Source organism: Pleurodeles waltl, chromosome 6, assembly GCF_031143425.1.
Source record: "Pleurodeles waltl isolate 20211129_DDA chromosome 6, aPleWal1.hap1.20221129, whole genome shotgun sequence".
In the NCBI taxonomy this organism is placed as follows: Eukaryota; Metazoa; Chordata; class Amphibia; order Caudata; family Salamandridae; genus Pleurodeles; species Pleurodeles waltl.
The window spans coordinates 1,699,969,113-1,699,983,586 of NC_090445.1; the positions used below are offsets into that span (position 1 = coordinate 1,699,969,113).

The 14,474-nt window shown below is 45.9% G+C and overlaps 2 protein-coding genes across 4 annotated transcripts in view; one reads left to right on the forward strand and one right to left on the reverse strand.

Moving 5' to 3' along the window:
- The window catches only part of REXO4 (REX4 homolog, 3'-5' exonuclease), a 40,423-nt gene that overhangs the window by 23,531 nt on the left and 2,418 nt on the right, over positions 1 to 14,474 (forward strand). For all 3 annotated transcript variants that reach the window (XM_069241800.1, XM_069241798.1, XM_069241799.1), the window contains exons 6-8: positions 3,161 to 3,249; positions 5,813 to 5,887; positions 11,042 to 11,116. In XM_069241800.1, coding sequence (XP_069097901.1) covers positions 3,161 to 3,249; positions 5,813 to 5,887; positions 11,042 to 11,116 — 239 coding nt within the window. The remainder of the gene's footprint in view (positions 1 to 3,160; positions 3,250 to 5,812; positions 5,888 to 11,041; positions 11,117 to 14,474) is intronic.
- STKLD1 (serine/threonine kinase like domain containing 1) overlaps positions 1 to 14,474 on the reverse strand; it is a 193,346-nt gene that overhangs the window by 10,396 nt on the left and 168,476 nt on the right. The window lies entirely within an intron of this gene.

Sequence of the window (14,474 nt, forward strand, 5' to 3'; positions counted from 1 at the left end):
GGTCTAATGCTGTCATCCAGTCTCCATGGTCTAACACAGACAGAACCTGGGCAAGTCTTAACAGCTCGAATTTCTCCTTCCTCAGGAAGGCATTGAGAGGGCACAGGCCTTTGTCCTTCTTTAGCACCAGAAAGTAATGGGAGGCTCTATTTCTGATTCTGGCACTCTCTAGGTGGATCCTTCTGCCAAAAGAGCCAGCACTTCTTGACGCAACAAGGAGGAGTGGTTCTCCATCAGCCAATCTGAGGACAGTTGTCAGGGAGCGTGATCTCCAGGGGTAGAAGAGTGTATCCCCACCAGGCAGTTTGGAGAATCCACTTATCTGACGCTATAGCTTGCCATTGGAGCAGATGGGTTATGATTCTGCCTCCAACAGGGTGCTCATGTTGTTGCGAGAAAGTATTAAAGGGGTTTGAGGCTGTTGGCTGGGGGTTGGTGAACTGGGCAGATCTCTGGCCCATGTTACTTGTGGGAGCCGCATCAGTGGCCACAAAAGGGCTGGAGTTCCTGTTGGCTGGGGTGGCTCCTCTGAAAAGGACGCAGCTGGAAGCTTCTATCGTAGCCACAAAAGGAGGAGTGTGGCTGGCGAGGGGTCGTGGCAACCCCCAACGACCAGCAGTGACTCTACTCTTCTTTAAAGCTCTCAAGACCGAATTGGCTTAGCTCCTCTTCTGATGACTTGGACTGCTGCAGCAAAGTGGAACACTTGTTAGACCTCTTTGATTGTGTTTATGGGACTTACTGAGTGACAACTTCGACCACGACTGATGTGAATAACTTTGAGAGTGGGCCTAGGACTTTCCACACATCCGGGACCTGGAGCAGTGTGAAGTCTTCCAATGTTGAGCTGCCGGGAGCTTCGTCTCCCACTTCATAATCGCCTTCGGATTCATTGTGCGGCAATCAGGACAGTTCCTGGAGTTGTGGTCCGGATCCAGGCATTACAGGCAGACCAGATGGGGGTCTCTCACAGACATTTGCCTGTGTCAGGCCCCGCAGGGGTTGAAACCCACTGGTTTCTTAGGAGGTAAGTCCAGCACACTGGGACCAATTTCTCACAAAAAAGGGCTGACCAAAACGATGAAAAAGGCCATTCAGAAATGACCAGGGGAGCTCTTCTGGATCGGCACTGTTGGTGTGGAAAGAAAGAAACTGACGTCCGTGTGCTGGGGTGGCGCTTATACAGGTACCGCGCACATCACATCCAGCGTGGAAGATGCCAACGCACAGCCGTCCAGGGCTACCAACCGTTGCACGGGGTACTGCTCAAGGTTCTTCCAGATCCAGTCTGACCCTTGGATAATATTTTAAGGTAAGGAATCTGAGGATAGAAGTCTTTATCAGATAGTTATGTTCTTTATGGAAGCTGTATACGTTAAAAGCACTTGGCAAGAATTGCAAATGGCTTTTCAATGTCCTACTGTTTTAGGGGAGGTTGGTTGCAATAATTGGACTGTCCCAGAAGACCATGGTATAGGTGCGGCCCTTTATGAAACCACAAAAGCAGCTGCTGAGATGTGGACATAATTTCTCAAGATTGATGCGTTTGGGCTGTATGGTCCCCCAGGAGCTTGCACTTCCCCCGCGCTCTAAAAACAGATACATGGAGTTGAGTTCCTGTTAGATGCTGACAATACTCAGATGGCGTTGTAGATTAAAATGGAACAGGCTAGTGGGAGAAAACGACAGTGATTATCTTATTTACCTTCACAGTTGATTAGGTGGAGCACATGGGTCTGAATGTAGGCATGGCTGAAATTATGGGGCTGTGTTATGACGTCTCCAAAAACCTGTCACTCAAGCAGCCAGCTGTGATAACTTCAAATGTTGACGAAAGTGAAAAGCTGGTATTTGAGTAACCAGTTTCTATAACACCAACAATTTGAGATTATGAGCTTGGATTTGAATCCCCTGAAAGCCTGGCATTCAAGTACTCTGCTCCTGTTTCCTCAGCTGTTTAAAACATTGGAATGTGTGGTTTGATTTACAGTAGGTCCTTTGAAAACAGTCAGCCAAGCTGTAAAAAATAAAAATAAATGCAAAGTACCCCACCGTACATGCATCATCCAGTACAGGCCTTCTTTAACCTTGCTATTCTTTGCAAACTTGTGGTTCTGTGTATCAACTTTAACTTCCTGGCTGTTCCCATCTTAGAGCAAGTTAAGAGTTAGATATACCAACAAAACGCAATGTCTTTGCCTTCTGCAGCCCTCCTCTAAGCATTGGAATAGGCGCAAAAGTATAATCCAGAAGCCATAGCCCTACAGTTTAAAGCCTGAAAAGTCTAGCCTGTGGAAACTAAAAAGAAAGAACATGACTAAAAAAAAAAAAAAAAAAAAAACTTTTTGGGTAGCGCTCTGTATGGCTGGTTTGCCTTTCAGGACCACTCTGAGGGTTTGTATTTAATGTAACTTTGTTGTTTCAGTAGTTCCTCAGACACTGCTGAAATGGCCCTCAGAATGCAGCCCATGCAGTGTCTAAGAAGCTCCAGTAACATAAGAGAATCTCTTAAATAACAAAGTAACAAAGGCCATTTACTAGTAACTAAAACTCTGCAGAGGTTATAAAATAAAAATCACTTCCTCTGTACACATGTTTATAAAATTGTCAACTAAAGTTCCCTATTCCCAGCAAAGTTCCATCCGCATCAAATACAAGGATTGAAAGACATTTCGGTCACAAGTCTCTGGGATGGCTCCAGACATTTCTGGAGTATGCGTGTTTATCAGACTTCTGAGATCCTCTCTCAGAATCAAGGAATATTTGTAAAAAGTTTCTAATTACCACAATAACTTCTCCAAACGTGTTAAATAGGACAGCTATGAACTATAGAAAAATACCCCTTCGCTCCCTCATAACTTGCAGTGCATTTTCATTTCCTTTTAAGACCTTTGCAACATTGGCACACTCTATATACGCCTGGTAGTCTCAATCATCTCTGTTCAAGATCACAGAAGAGGGCCTGTTCTAATGCTGTTCTCCACGCTTACTAGAGACAGTCCTTCAAAAGTGCTGTGTTCATTCCTGAAAATTTGTCATAACTTGTCAACTCTGCCATTGCGATCACAAAATAAGAAACTGATCTTTTAATGGGCACCACATAGAAATGATAATGATGCACGTTGTTTTTCCTTCATCTTCTTCTTTCCATTTGTTTCAGGTGTATCATTCAAAGATGTCCAGAGGGATGTCGCTAGTATCATCGAGGGCCGGATTTTGGTTGGCCATGCTTTGCACAATGATTTGAAGGTGTGTGATGTCACTTCTAATTTCCCTGACAGTGTGGATTACAGTTTGGTATCTGGGCTCCTCGTATTTCATTTAGCACACCTGGCTGACTGATGCCATTTGAAATAACTCAAGCATCCCGGTACAATTTTTTGAAGGCATTTGAAGACCTTTTGCCCCTTTTGTGTCTAGGTTTGTGGTGGTGGGGCAGTGAAACAGGCTCAGGCGAGAATTAGGGTGAATTCCCCCATAAGGATAGAATATGTCTGGGGATTCACACAGGGAGGCTAAGACAGCTTTCCGTAGAACTGGAGAAGGTTGGAGAAATAGGTAGAGGCATACATAGCCTTTAACTTCTAGGACTACAGGGGTTTGGGTTGGCGGTAACACCAGGTACAGCCGGCTTCCTATGGCTGGTGGTTTACTGCTGCTGTAACACTGCTGGTATGCACCACATTTCACCCTAGTGCAAAATGGACATCAAAAAGAAGAGTTTTTTTTTTTTTTACTACTTAGAACCTGATGTATTCCGCAGATTGCTGCAGTATGATAGGCATGATTCATTATTAATCTAATGTAACCCATGCTTCTGATAAGTGGTAAATGAGGGTCGATTCCCTTCAGAACTGTGAGTCGTTCCTCCGATGTAGAGGTGGTGACTTCTACAACCGGACAGCGCAGCCATGCTGGGATCATCGCTGGTGGCAGAAAGGGGCGCCTTACAAGGCGTGAAGCAAGAGAAGTAGTGCTTGTCACTCCTGACCGGTGACCCAACATTTCAGGAGCTGTTGCTTCTCTGATTTGGGGCACATAAGGCTGTCTCTTCTAAATCCGGTGATAATGATGGGAGTGTTCTTCTAAGCCTGGTGCGCAAAGACACAGGGGCTGTCACTTCTGGGTCTGGTGGCACAGTGTTGATGGGGCTGTCACTTCTGGGTCTGGTGGCACAGTGTTGATGGGGCTGTCACTTCTGGGTCTGGTGGCACAGTGTTGATGGGGCTGTCACTTCTGGGTCTGGTGGCACAGTGTTGATGGGGCTGTCACTTCTGGGTCTGGTGGCACAGTGTTGATGGGGCTGTCACTTCTGGGTCTGGTGGCACAGTGTTGATGGGGCTGTCACTTCTGGGTCTGGTGGCACAGTGTTGATGGGGCTGCCCTTTTACAGATGGGTAGGAAGGCGATGACAGGGTGTTGCTTCTAGAACAGGTGGCAGAGAGATGTAGGAATTGCCGCCTCCTGGGCCGATATGCTCAAATATGCACCATTGTCACTTACAGCTTCTTTTGAGCCTGGTGAAACTGAGAAGCAGGAGGTATCACTGATAGGTGGCACAGGTAGCTTACACTTGTTAATACTTTCTGTATTGGATATTCCTTCTGCAGGTCCTCATCCTTTGAATATCCACCAGGCGCTACACTGGATCTGGAAGCTTTTTCCCTAGTAATAGTTCTTCAGTGGTGTTTGGTGGCATCAGTGGGATTCTAGCCATACATCTGTACCTCTAGCAGATAAGCTGACACACAGGTGCATCAGGCACAACCCACCCCCGGACATCCATTTCCCATCATTTTCCACACTAGATGAATTTCTGAGAACCAAATACAAAACAATAGAAAATGCAGGTTTGTGCTAACCAAATCAATCGATTAGAATACTGAACTGTGAGCACAAAAACCCTTTCCCTCAGAACGGGTAGGTGGGCAGAAGATGGGGAATCTGGAGGAATAGATGTTATCCACATAAAAAAGAAAATTACTAAAAGTAAATAACTTCCTCTTATCTGTAAGTGTTTCTAAGGCTTTCTCATCTGAGTAAATCACCTAATTGTGGGGGTAGAAAAGAATGACACACCAGAAATTCTATAGAACTGCTTTGGCAAAGTGAGTTACTCTAACCTGTATAAGCAAGTAGCGCTGCAGTGTGAATGTTTGTGCGCAGTCCCATTTTGGAGTGTGAGAGACGCATATCCGATACAGGAATCCTTCTAGCAAATGTTGACGAGACACCTTCTATCTACTGAAATGAGCTGGAACATCCTCTGCGGCTTCTGCCTTTGCCAGGTATTAATTCAGCGAAACTAAAACTACTAAAACAAAATATTGAACCGTTTTGAAACCGCAGTAGTCTCAAATGCGCCCCATGAAGGATGTGAGGTTGTGCCTTCTATGGTTCCATGTTGTCATGTAGGTGGAGGAACAGATCCGCGACTGTAGTTGCAATGACACCACCTACCACAAACAGGAGAGTTTTTGCTAGGGAATATACCTTTCAGGATAATGACATGCAAAGAAGTGGAATCTGCAGAAGGAAGTATTCATCAGAAGTAAATACTTTTACCTCTACGGCTGGTGACTCAACGATGTAGGGGTTGCCGCCGTTTCTATTTCTGGGTGGCACAGTGTTTTACTTCTCGAAGTGGATGAGCTCAACAGGTATGTCTGGTGAAGAGCAAGATTGCGCAGGAAATGTAAGAATTCAGGGCTATTTATTTTCAGAGTTACCTGTTTACCTATGTGTGAAAGTGCTTTTCAGGTTGCTGCTTCACAGTTTCTATGTGATATAATCAGTATTTTTTCTCTTATAGATCCTGTTCCTTGACCATCCAAGAAAAAAAATCCGAGATACGCAACGGTATAAACCTTTCAAACAGGAAGTCAAGGTAATGTAAAGATTTACTGTAATCTTTGAAATAGCTCTGCGAACATTGAGTTATTGTACCACACCGTTTGTTGGACTGGTGAGGTCTCTGGAAATCGCAGAGAGAGAAAGAGAAATGTCTTGTGGAAAAAAGTGCTGTTCAAGTGCCATTCCCATACAGACAACACAAGTGTTTGAGCAGGAATACAGCCTGTATCACCTTCACGCTTTCAGGGTTCCCTCTTGGGATGGATCTCGTTTATATTACTTGTGTCCTTCTATGGGACAGTATTATTTGTTGGCTGGAGGTTTGTGGGGAGGGTTGTTTCTTAATAGCTTGGGGAAGTTTAAGTGGGTAGGGGAGGGATGAGATGAGATGTTAACTTGTTAATGATGTTACTGTGCATCTCCTCACTTGATCGTAATCCATATCATGTGTTCCAGGCTTCTGCCCCTACTATGCACCTATTCTCTTTTGCTGGGTTGGGATTGACCCAACAAAATATATCCCTCCCTCTCCTCCAGGGTCCACTGGGTTGCAGGATTGCCAGCATTACGCTGATGTTTTGGAATATTTGAGGTGCAGAAGACCTGCGCAAGGTCACAGGGCTGTTTGCTTATTTCTGGCACGACAGAATGGATACTGGATATGGTTACAGGAGCTCCACCTTACTGAGGTATCTCGCAACAGGGTGCGTACAGACTGGATTCGTGAGGCACATACATACACATACTCATCTTATGTTAAGGGGTTGAAGTAGTGATCAGAAAAGAGGTGCAATGGTGCACGCTTGCTGAATGATGGGGGACGGACAATATTTAATTTTACATAGCATATTGGGGAGTAAGAGGTCACCCTGGTCTGTATCTATGGTCCTAACTTTGAATGCTTGGATTTCTTCCTCACACTGTGGCAACGTATGCTTGGTCTAGGCTGCTCGACGATAAGATGGGAAGGGGACTTATGCTGTGCTGCATCCTGAGATGGGTAATTCGTGGTCCGACCGCAGACTCCTTTCATGCTTGGCTGTGCAGCTGCACACTATAGCTTCAGACTATGACCCGGGGGACATATAGTGGTTGCAACACCCGGAGTGCCCTCAGTGATTCATGACCTCTCACAATGCATGGTTGCGCATTGACTACTGGTTAATTTAAAAAGATGACCTTGCTTTGATCCTTAGAGCAGAACACTTGCCACAAGAGCTTTCAGACCACTACCCGATGAAGTTTGTGTTACATTTAGTGGAGGCGGGAGACTGGACCATTTCATAGAAACTCCCTGCAAACATTCTGAGAGACCCAGTCTTTAACTCTGAAGTTAAATCCGCTGTTGCATAATATTTCACTCATAATACGCACTCTGTACATTCCCCAGGGGGTGGTGTGAGAGGCTTTCAAGGCTTATATTAGTGGAATCTGCACAACCTCCGAGCCCAGCTCGCACACCTAGAATGAGAGTTGCACGACCTGGAGGCTTAATACTACACCACAATTGACACACACCTGCTGGCTCAGATACGGACTAAGCTTTCTTAATATTAGGAAGATGCTAAAAGAGAGACCCACTACTTACACAAGGAGGCCCTGCTCTGAGGTACGGGAGGGTGATCGAGCCTGGAAAGCCCTTGCGTCCTCACTCGGAACCTCCCATGGCAGCCTCTATGTAACTGAGTTGTTAGACGCAGACTGCTCTGAGATACAAGTCTGTTTTGAAAGAGTACAGTTGCTATGGATCGCACAGACAGTAAAATTACATCCTGTGTGATGTGGAGACATTATCTGCTTGATTAGAAACGTGCCTCGTAACAAGGCCCCTGGCTGGAGTGCCTTAATGTCCAGTTCTACAAAGAATACACCAAGCTACAGGCACCACACTTGCAATATGTGTTTGGAAGCCAAGACCACTGGAGAGTTACCCCCAGTGGTCCAGGAGGCAGCCCTGATCACTGTGCTCAAGCTCGATAAGCCTTCCAACATATCGGCCTTTGTTAGTGAATATTGAAGATATCGAACAAACTAGTTGCAGACCGTTTGCTGACATTCCTCTCATATATTGCGTCATACGAGCGACCTGGTTTCTTACCTGGTCAGGCAACTGCGTACAACCTGCGCACACTGTTTGCAGTACTCCACTCCTTGCCTTCTGATCTTTGTGCTGTGGTGTCTTCTTGGATACCTACTTGTTCTCCCTCCTGCCGCGTATTGGGCTCAGCTCAGGTTAGAAAGCTCTGCTTTGTGCACCCTCTTCAGCCTGTGTCTGAGTGTCTGGAATGGTTTCCCTGCGTTCCCTGTCAGCAGAGGCACTCAACGGGGCTGCTCGCTTCCACAGTGCTGGTCCTGATTGCCAACAGGAAGTGTCTGAGCTTAACCTAGATGTCATTCAATTCAGCGGACTGACTAGCATTATCGGACTACATCCATTATTTTCCCCTTGACCTAGGCCACCCTTTGTTTTGACATGGATTTCCCACTGATGTGGGCCAACTCCTTGGGAAGTACATGGGAGTGTGGCTCAGCAGAGACACCTCTGAGGTCTAGTGCAAATTCTATGGTAGAGCTACAGAGTGGCTAGATGAACAAATCCTGAAATGGTCCAAGCTGCCAGTCTCGCTGCCTAGGAATGTGGCTATAGCCAGGTGATGATACTACCTAAACTCCTTTACATTTTCATCAATATCCTATGCCAGTGACAAGGGCCTTCCTTGACCGACTTAGATCCCTCCTGATAACGCTTGCTTGCTGTGGGGGACAGTCTACGCGGCCTTGGAAGGTGTTGACGTTACTGTTTGATCAGGGCGGCATTGTTGCCCCTGACCTCAGGCTCTGTTGTTGTTGTGCAAAGGTGCAGTTCGCACATTTGTGCATCTATTCAGAAGCTGAGGTCCCACTCATAGTGTAGAATCAGACAGTGCTGCCCTCTGACAACTGCTTGATGCACCCGGGTGAGGCACCCGAGGGCAGTTTGGACACGGTGGCTGTACTGTTGGGTCGTGCGGTGGACTCCGCAGGACCCGTACAAAGTACTGATGTGTGCCTTACTGAGACCTTGTGCTTGAGACGCCCCATTTTGTTGTAACTTCAAATGGAGAGGTCTGTAAGGAATGTATGTGTTTTGCTGTAAATTGTACTGAAAATGGCAATACAAAAAAACCCCATACCTAAACTACCGGTCAGGCTCTATGGCATTCATGATGGGACCATCTACTTCTATTTCCATGAATAGCGCCTTGTTACAGAGACAAAGCGATCACGACATTGTTCTCCAGGAACGCACAGTGTTTTAAGGTTTGTGGAACGTGAGGACTTAAATAACACCCCCACAGCATCGCTAACTGATGCAGCTGCAACCTGTCATCTACTTGGACACTGAGCTCACGATCTAAATTCCTTCTCAAAATTCAGAAGCAATTCATAAAGTGGAAGGCGCGCATGAACAAATATCATAATTTAAGTCTTATTATGGAATTCCTCCCAATGAACATCAGTCGCCTTGCCCTTGACTTCACTAGCACCAAAGTACCCGAATGGGAGGTGTGCACTACTAATAATTTTTTTAACTATATTTAAATTCATGGTTATATTGGGATTTAGTGTTTCCCTGCAAGGAGAATAATTTACTTCTTTTGGCATGATCCATTTGTAAATGTTCAGTCTTTGGGGTTTAATAGAAAGAAAACTTTCCAGTCTAACACTTTTCAAGTATTAGTTAGTTTACACACAGACCTTTTGATTAAAGACCGGTTTCTTGTACAATTTTTGAACATGTGAGATCTTTGAACTTTGAGGGATACTTCTGACCAGGCCGGATGCTATGGGATCTGATAACCTGGGACCAGCCCTGCTACCCAGGACTGAACCTGCAGGATCTATTTACCTCAAGAGGTAGTGTTTTTGTCTTACGACCTGAGACTGTCAGGTCTGAGTACCCCAGTGGTTAGCTCTGTTGTCTTAAGGTGTCATCCAGCAGGATGTATGTAAGCTGAAATATAATGCTGCCTACTATATAAACACAGAATTAAAATTAATGTATAAAAACATCAAATGCGGAATTACTTCTTTGTAATTCCAGCACTCTTATTTTAACAGACCTCTTAAACACCTTAACCATTTTGAGGCACTTACCAAATTTGTAGAATCCTGAGAATATCTTGGTATGTCAACTCTCATCATATCTCCTCGGCTGACTTTCAATGTTTGGACTGTCTTTCAATCATAATAATATTTCTTCCTCCTACTCTGTTGCTCAAGTTCTCTTATCCTACTCAAACTCTCCAAATCTTCCACAATATGTGGTTCTCTCAAAATGTCTCTCACTAACGGTAACGGTGGGCACATCTTCGTGCATGGTTTTCTTTTCCTGAACAACTTCAAAGGACTCCCCTCTCCCCCCCGCCACCCCCAGAAATGGAATGGGGAGTAAACCTGTAGTCTTCAAAACTGTTCAGCAACGCTTCTCTCCAATTCTTTCCCTCTAGTTTGGCTATCTAAATAGGTTTCTTTAGTGTCTTATTAAACCTTGCAATGATTCCATTGGTTTGAGGATGTTATGAGGAACACCTCTTTTGTGAAATACTTTTGTTCCAAAAAGTCGCCCATCATTTTGGATGTCAGCTGTACCCCATAGTGAGTAAGAAGACATGTTGGGTTGTTTTCCGTAGGGAAAATGCCAGACAATAATTTGACCACAGAAGAGCAGTGATTTCACTTACAGACTCCAGCTTCAGCCACCTGGAAAAAGATGTACACTGAGTAGTTTCCCAAATACAACAGTGTTGAGAGCTACTTCATCAGAAGGCTCTATCGGACATTCACGACAAATCATGGGAGGAGTCCAAATCTTTTGGGATTTATAAACTTAATCTGCAGTCTGCATTCTGGCAGTTGAAACTACAGACCGGAGATACCAACTATACACAAGTGGGGAAAGAAATGGACTACACACTTCATATACATTTTTTGTATAACAAATTATTTGGGGATTGTGAAATAGAGAATGGGGTAGTTTGCACATGCTACAAAAGCTTCCCTTTCAAAAGTTGGCAATTTTATAATGTATAAATTATATCAAAGCACTTTGTGTACCTCATGTAATCTGTCCTTTAAAATGTTGCATCTGTTAGAGGATTGGCTGCAAACACTTCACAGTTATAGCATTTGGTTTTTCCTCTTATAGTCTGGAAGGCCGTCTCTGAAACTGCTGTGCAGCAAGCTCTTGAATGTGAAGGTGCAGAGCTCGGAGCACTCATCGGTGAGTATAGTGTCCGATCATAGACCTCAACATCAATTTTTTCTTAATACAACTTTACAAGAATATGATATCAAAGTCTCCAGTGCCCTGTTGGTGTTTAAAGAGTTATGGCCTTCATTATGACTTTGGCTGTCTCTAAGCGAGACCGCCAAAGCCATGTGTGCCAGAAGACCGCCTTCCACCCGCCATATAATGGATACTGCCGGATTTCCACCACACTCTGGGTGAAAATCCGGCAGTAGCCATGCTGGCTGACGGCGGCGCACTTGCACTGCTACCACCTGCATTACCCCGCCAGCCGTATTAAGAACATTAGTACGGCTTGGCGGTGTCCTGCTGGCGGGCACTGCTTGCGGTAGCAGTGCCCCTTCCCTGCCGGATGACCTCACCGGACAAGTTAAGTTGGGCGTCCGACAGAGGAGAGGGAGGGGGTGTTATGTGTGTGGTGTCTGCGCATGTGTATGAATATGTGTGTGAATGCGACTGAGTGTTGTGGTGTATGCGTGGATGTGTGCGTGTAAGTGAATGCGTGTATGAATTTTGAAGTGAGTTTGTGTCTGCATGTCAGTGTGTATGCGTGTGAGTATGCGTGTATAGAGGTTTGTGTCTATGCATGCCTGAATGCGTGTGAGTATGTGTGAGTGAATGCGTATATGGATGAGTGTGAGTGGATGCGTGTATGGAAGTGTAGAGGATCAGGTGTATGCATGGTATGCATGGTGCGTGTGGGTGGATGTGTGCATGTATGCAGGGGTGTGGGGCCCTGTGACTGTAGTGGGGGGGCCTTGTGACTGTAGAGGGGGTGGGGGCGCTGTGACTGTAGGGGGGGGTCAGGTGCTTGTGGAGGGGGGGGCACCTACCTTTGACAGGGAAGGAATTCCCTGTCACCAGTAGCCATACCGCAATGGTTTTCGTGGCGGTGCTACCAGTGCGGAAACCATGGCGGAAGGCCGCTGGTGGTCTGCTGTGGACCGTCGGGTCAAGGATGTGCAGTTCATACTGCCATGGTGGTACAAGTGGAGATGTGGCGGGTTGGCAGCGGCCAACCCGCTACACTCATAAAGTGGCGGTATACACCACCAGCCTGTTGGCAGGTAAACCGCCACATTAACCCTGGCAGTCAAAAGACCGCCAGGGTCATAATGAGGGCCTATATTTCATATTTTTCTTTGTCTACATATTCCCAAAGACTGTTTGTTTCAAACGAGTCTCAGTATTCCATTGACCGGGTACGCATACCACCAAGAACATGTTTGTAAGGACAGCACCTTGTTAGCATTCTGTAGTGTTTTCAGTACATAACTGATGCTTTTATTACCAAGATGAGTAGGCAGTTTTTCGCCCAGTGATAGTTGGTCCAGCGAGATAGTGACCCATTTGAGAGGCTCCAGAAGGGACCCTGCCAGAGCGAAAAAGCATAAAAAATAAAATAAAATGTTTTGCTACAAATTCGCGGCAAATCCCCAAAAAACAAGCTTGGCCTCACGTGCTTTCTTTTTTTAAGACCCTAGGCATTTATAATTTTGAATTAGGTGAGGTCTCCCGCCCAACTCACAATGTTCTGGATACCACAACTTCCCCGGGGCGATTTTTGTTATATGTGCGAGGGGGCACCCACTGCAAATCTTCCCCCATTCGCTCCCACGCAAGTCCACCACCTCCCCGGGGCAAAATGCTTATTAGGTGTAAGGGAGGCCCAGTGGCCTCCCCCACAACCCGGGGGACCACCACCACCACTTACCTGGAGTGATACATAAAATATGTGCTGGGGGGTTGCGTGGCCTCCCCAGTGCAAAATGGTTTTTATGTGTGGGGGAGGGCTGACACTTCCCCAGGGACCACCACCTCCCTGGGGCAAAACAGATTGTTGGAGGGGGGCCCCTGGTGACCGCCACCTCCCAGGGCTGACTCCTGCTATGTCTTAGGGTGCCCAACCCCAGGAGACAGCTGTTTGCTTTTGTTTGGTTGGAGCTGACTGCCCCCATCAAGCAAAAGCATTATAACTCCACCAGGTCCCGCTGTCAGAAAGCAGAGTTTTTATCTGTTCTCCGAAGACAGGTGAAAATATTGCTCCAGCAAGCGACTATTAAAATAAGCTCCCTGCTTGCTGGAGCAATGGCTGCTCACGCAGTAGGAGGGAACCGGCTTGGACCATGGAGTAGGCTTTGTGCCCCCCAAAAAAGCGGTCCCAGATAGCCTGTAAAGGGTTAAACAATATTTCTTTTTTCTAAATGTCAGGGACCACAGGGGAGACCTTGAGGCTACCCAGCGGTCCCAGATAGCCTGTAAAGGGCAACAAAAATGGTTTAAAAAGAAAACGTATTGTAGTCTAATTATGAAGGTCACAGACCTTTACCCTCTGAGCTGAGGGTTCGACTCCAGGTTTCTCTGTAGTCATTTCCCTTCTTTAAATTTCTTTTCAACTGTAAATGTTTAAGGTTCATACTGAAAGGTGGTCTTAATCTTTTTAATTGTTCAATGCATTTTTCTTTTCAGTCTGTGCAGCAATATCTCATTCTAATTATATCATTCATCAAAGCCTAAAAAACTCTGTATCTCTATCACCCACTCAGACCCTTACTCACCAACTCACAGACCCACTCAGGCACTGGCCATAATTTGTGGGTAATTACCAGTACATGGCAAGGGCGATATGTGCAATTGAGCCAGTCTTGCATGGGTGAGGGTATGAGAGTACATCACCTTAATTTGCACTTCCTACAGTAAAAGTTGGAAGGTCTCTGGAGCTTGAAAGCCTGCCTGCCTGCTTGCTTAGACAAGGAAGTACTGTTACTGTTCCTGGCCATTAGTAGGAGAGGCTGTCTAGCAGTACAAGCCCAGTGTTCCCTGCATGGAGACTAGCAAGAGACCGACACTGTACGAAGCCAGCAGCGACCTTAGTGTGCAAGAGAGTCCCCCACATTGAGCCATATCCAGTCTCCAACAGAAAGCAAACATCAAACGAGATTAGGTACGAGTGGTACTGCCGCTGTTGACATCAGAAGCATGAGCGCTCCCACAACGCTGCACACCCTGGTCGGAGTTGAGATTGCTCTGGAGACAGCACCTGCCAAGCGCACAGCCCCTCTACACCCTGCCTACTTGCTTATTACCTTACACATGATGTCACTAACGACTTTCTAAAAATGCCTAACTTTTCACCTCAGTAAGGCTTTCCATAGAGTCTCACTATTGAAATAAATGATTACACCACTGAGGCTGGTATTGGGTCAGGGTGGAGGGTCGGGCCAAAGATCAAGCAGCATCCTTAAGTGTCTTCATTGATGCACATGATATAGTTTGAGGCACCGTGTAAGGTCATGAAAAGTACATTAGGGGGAGTTATAGTTTTGTAGCT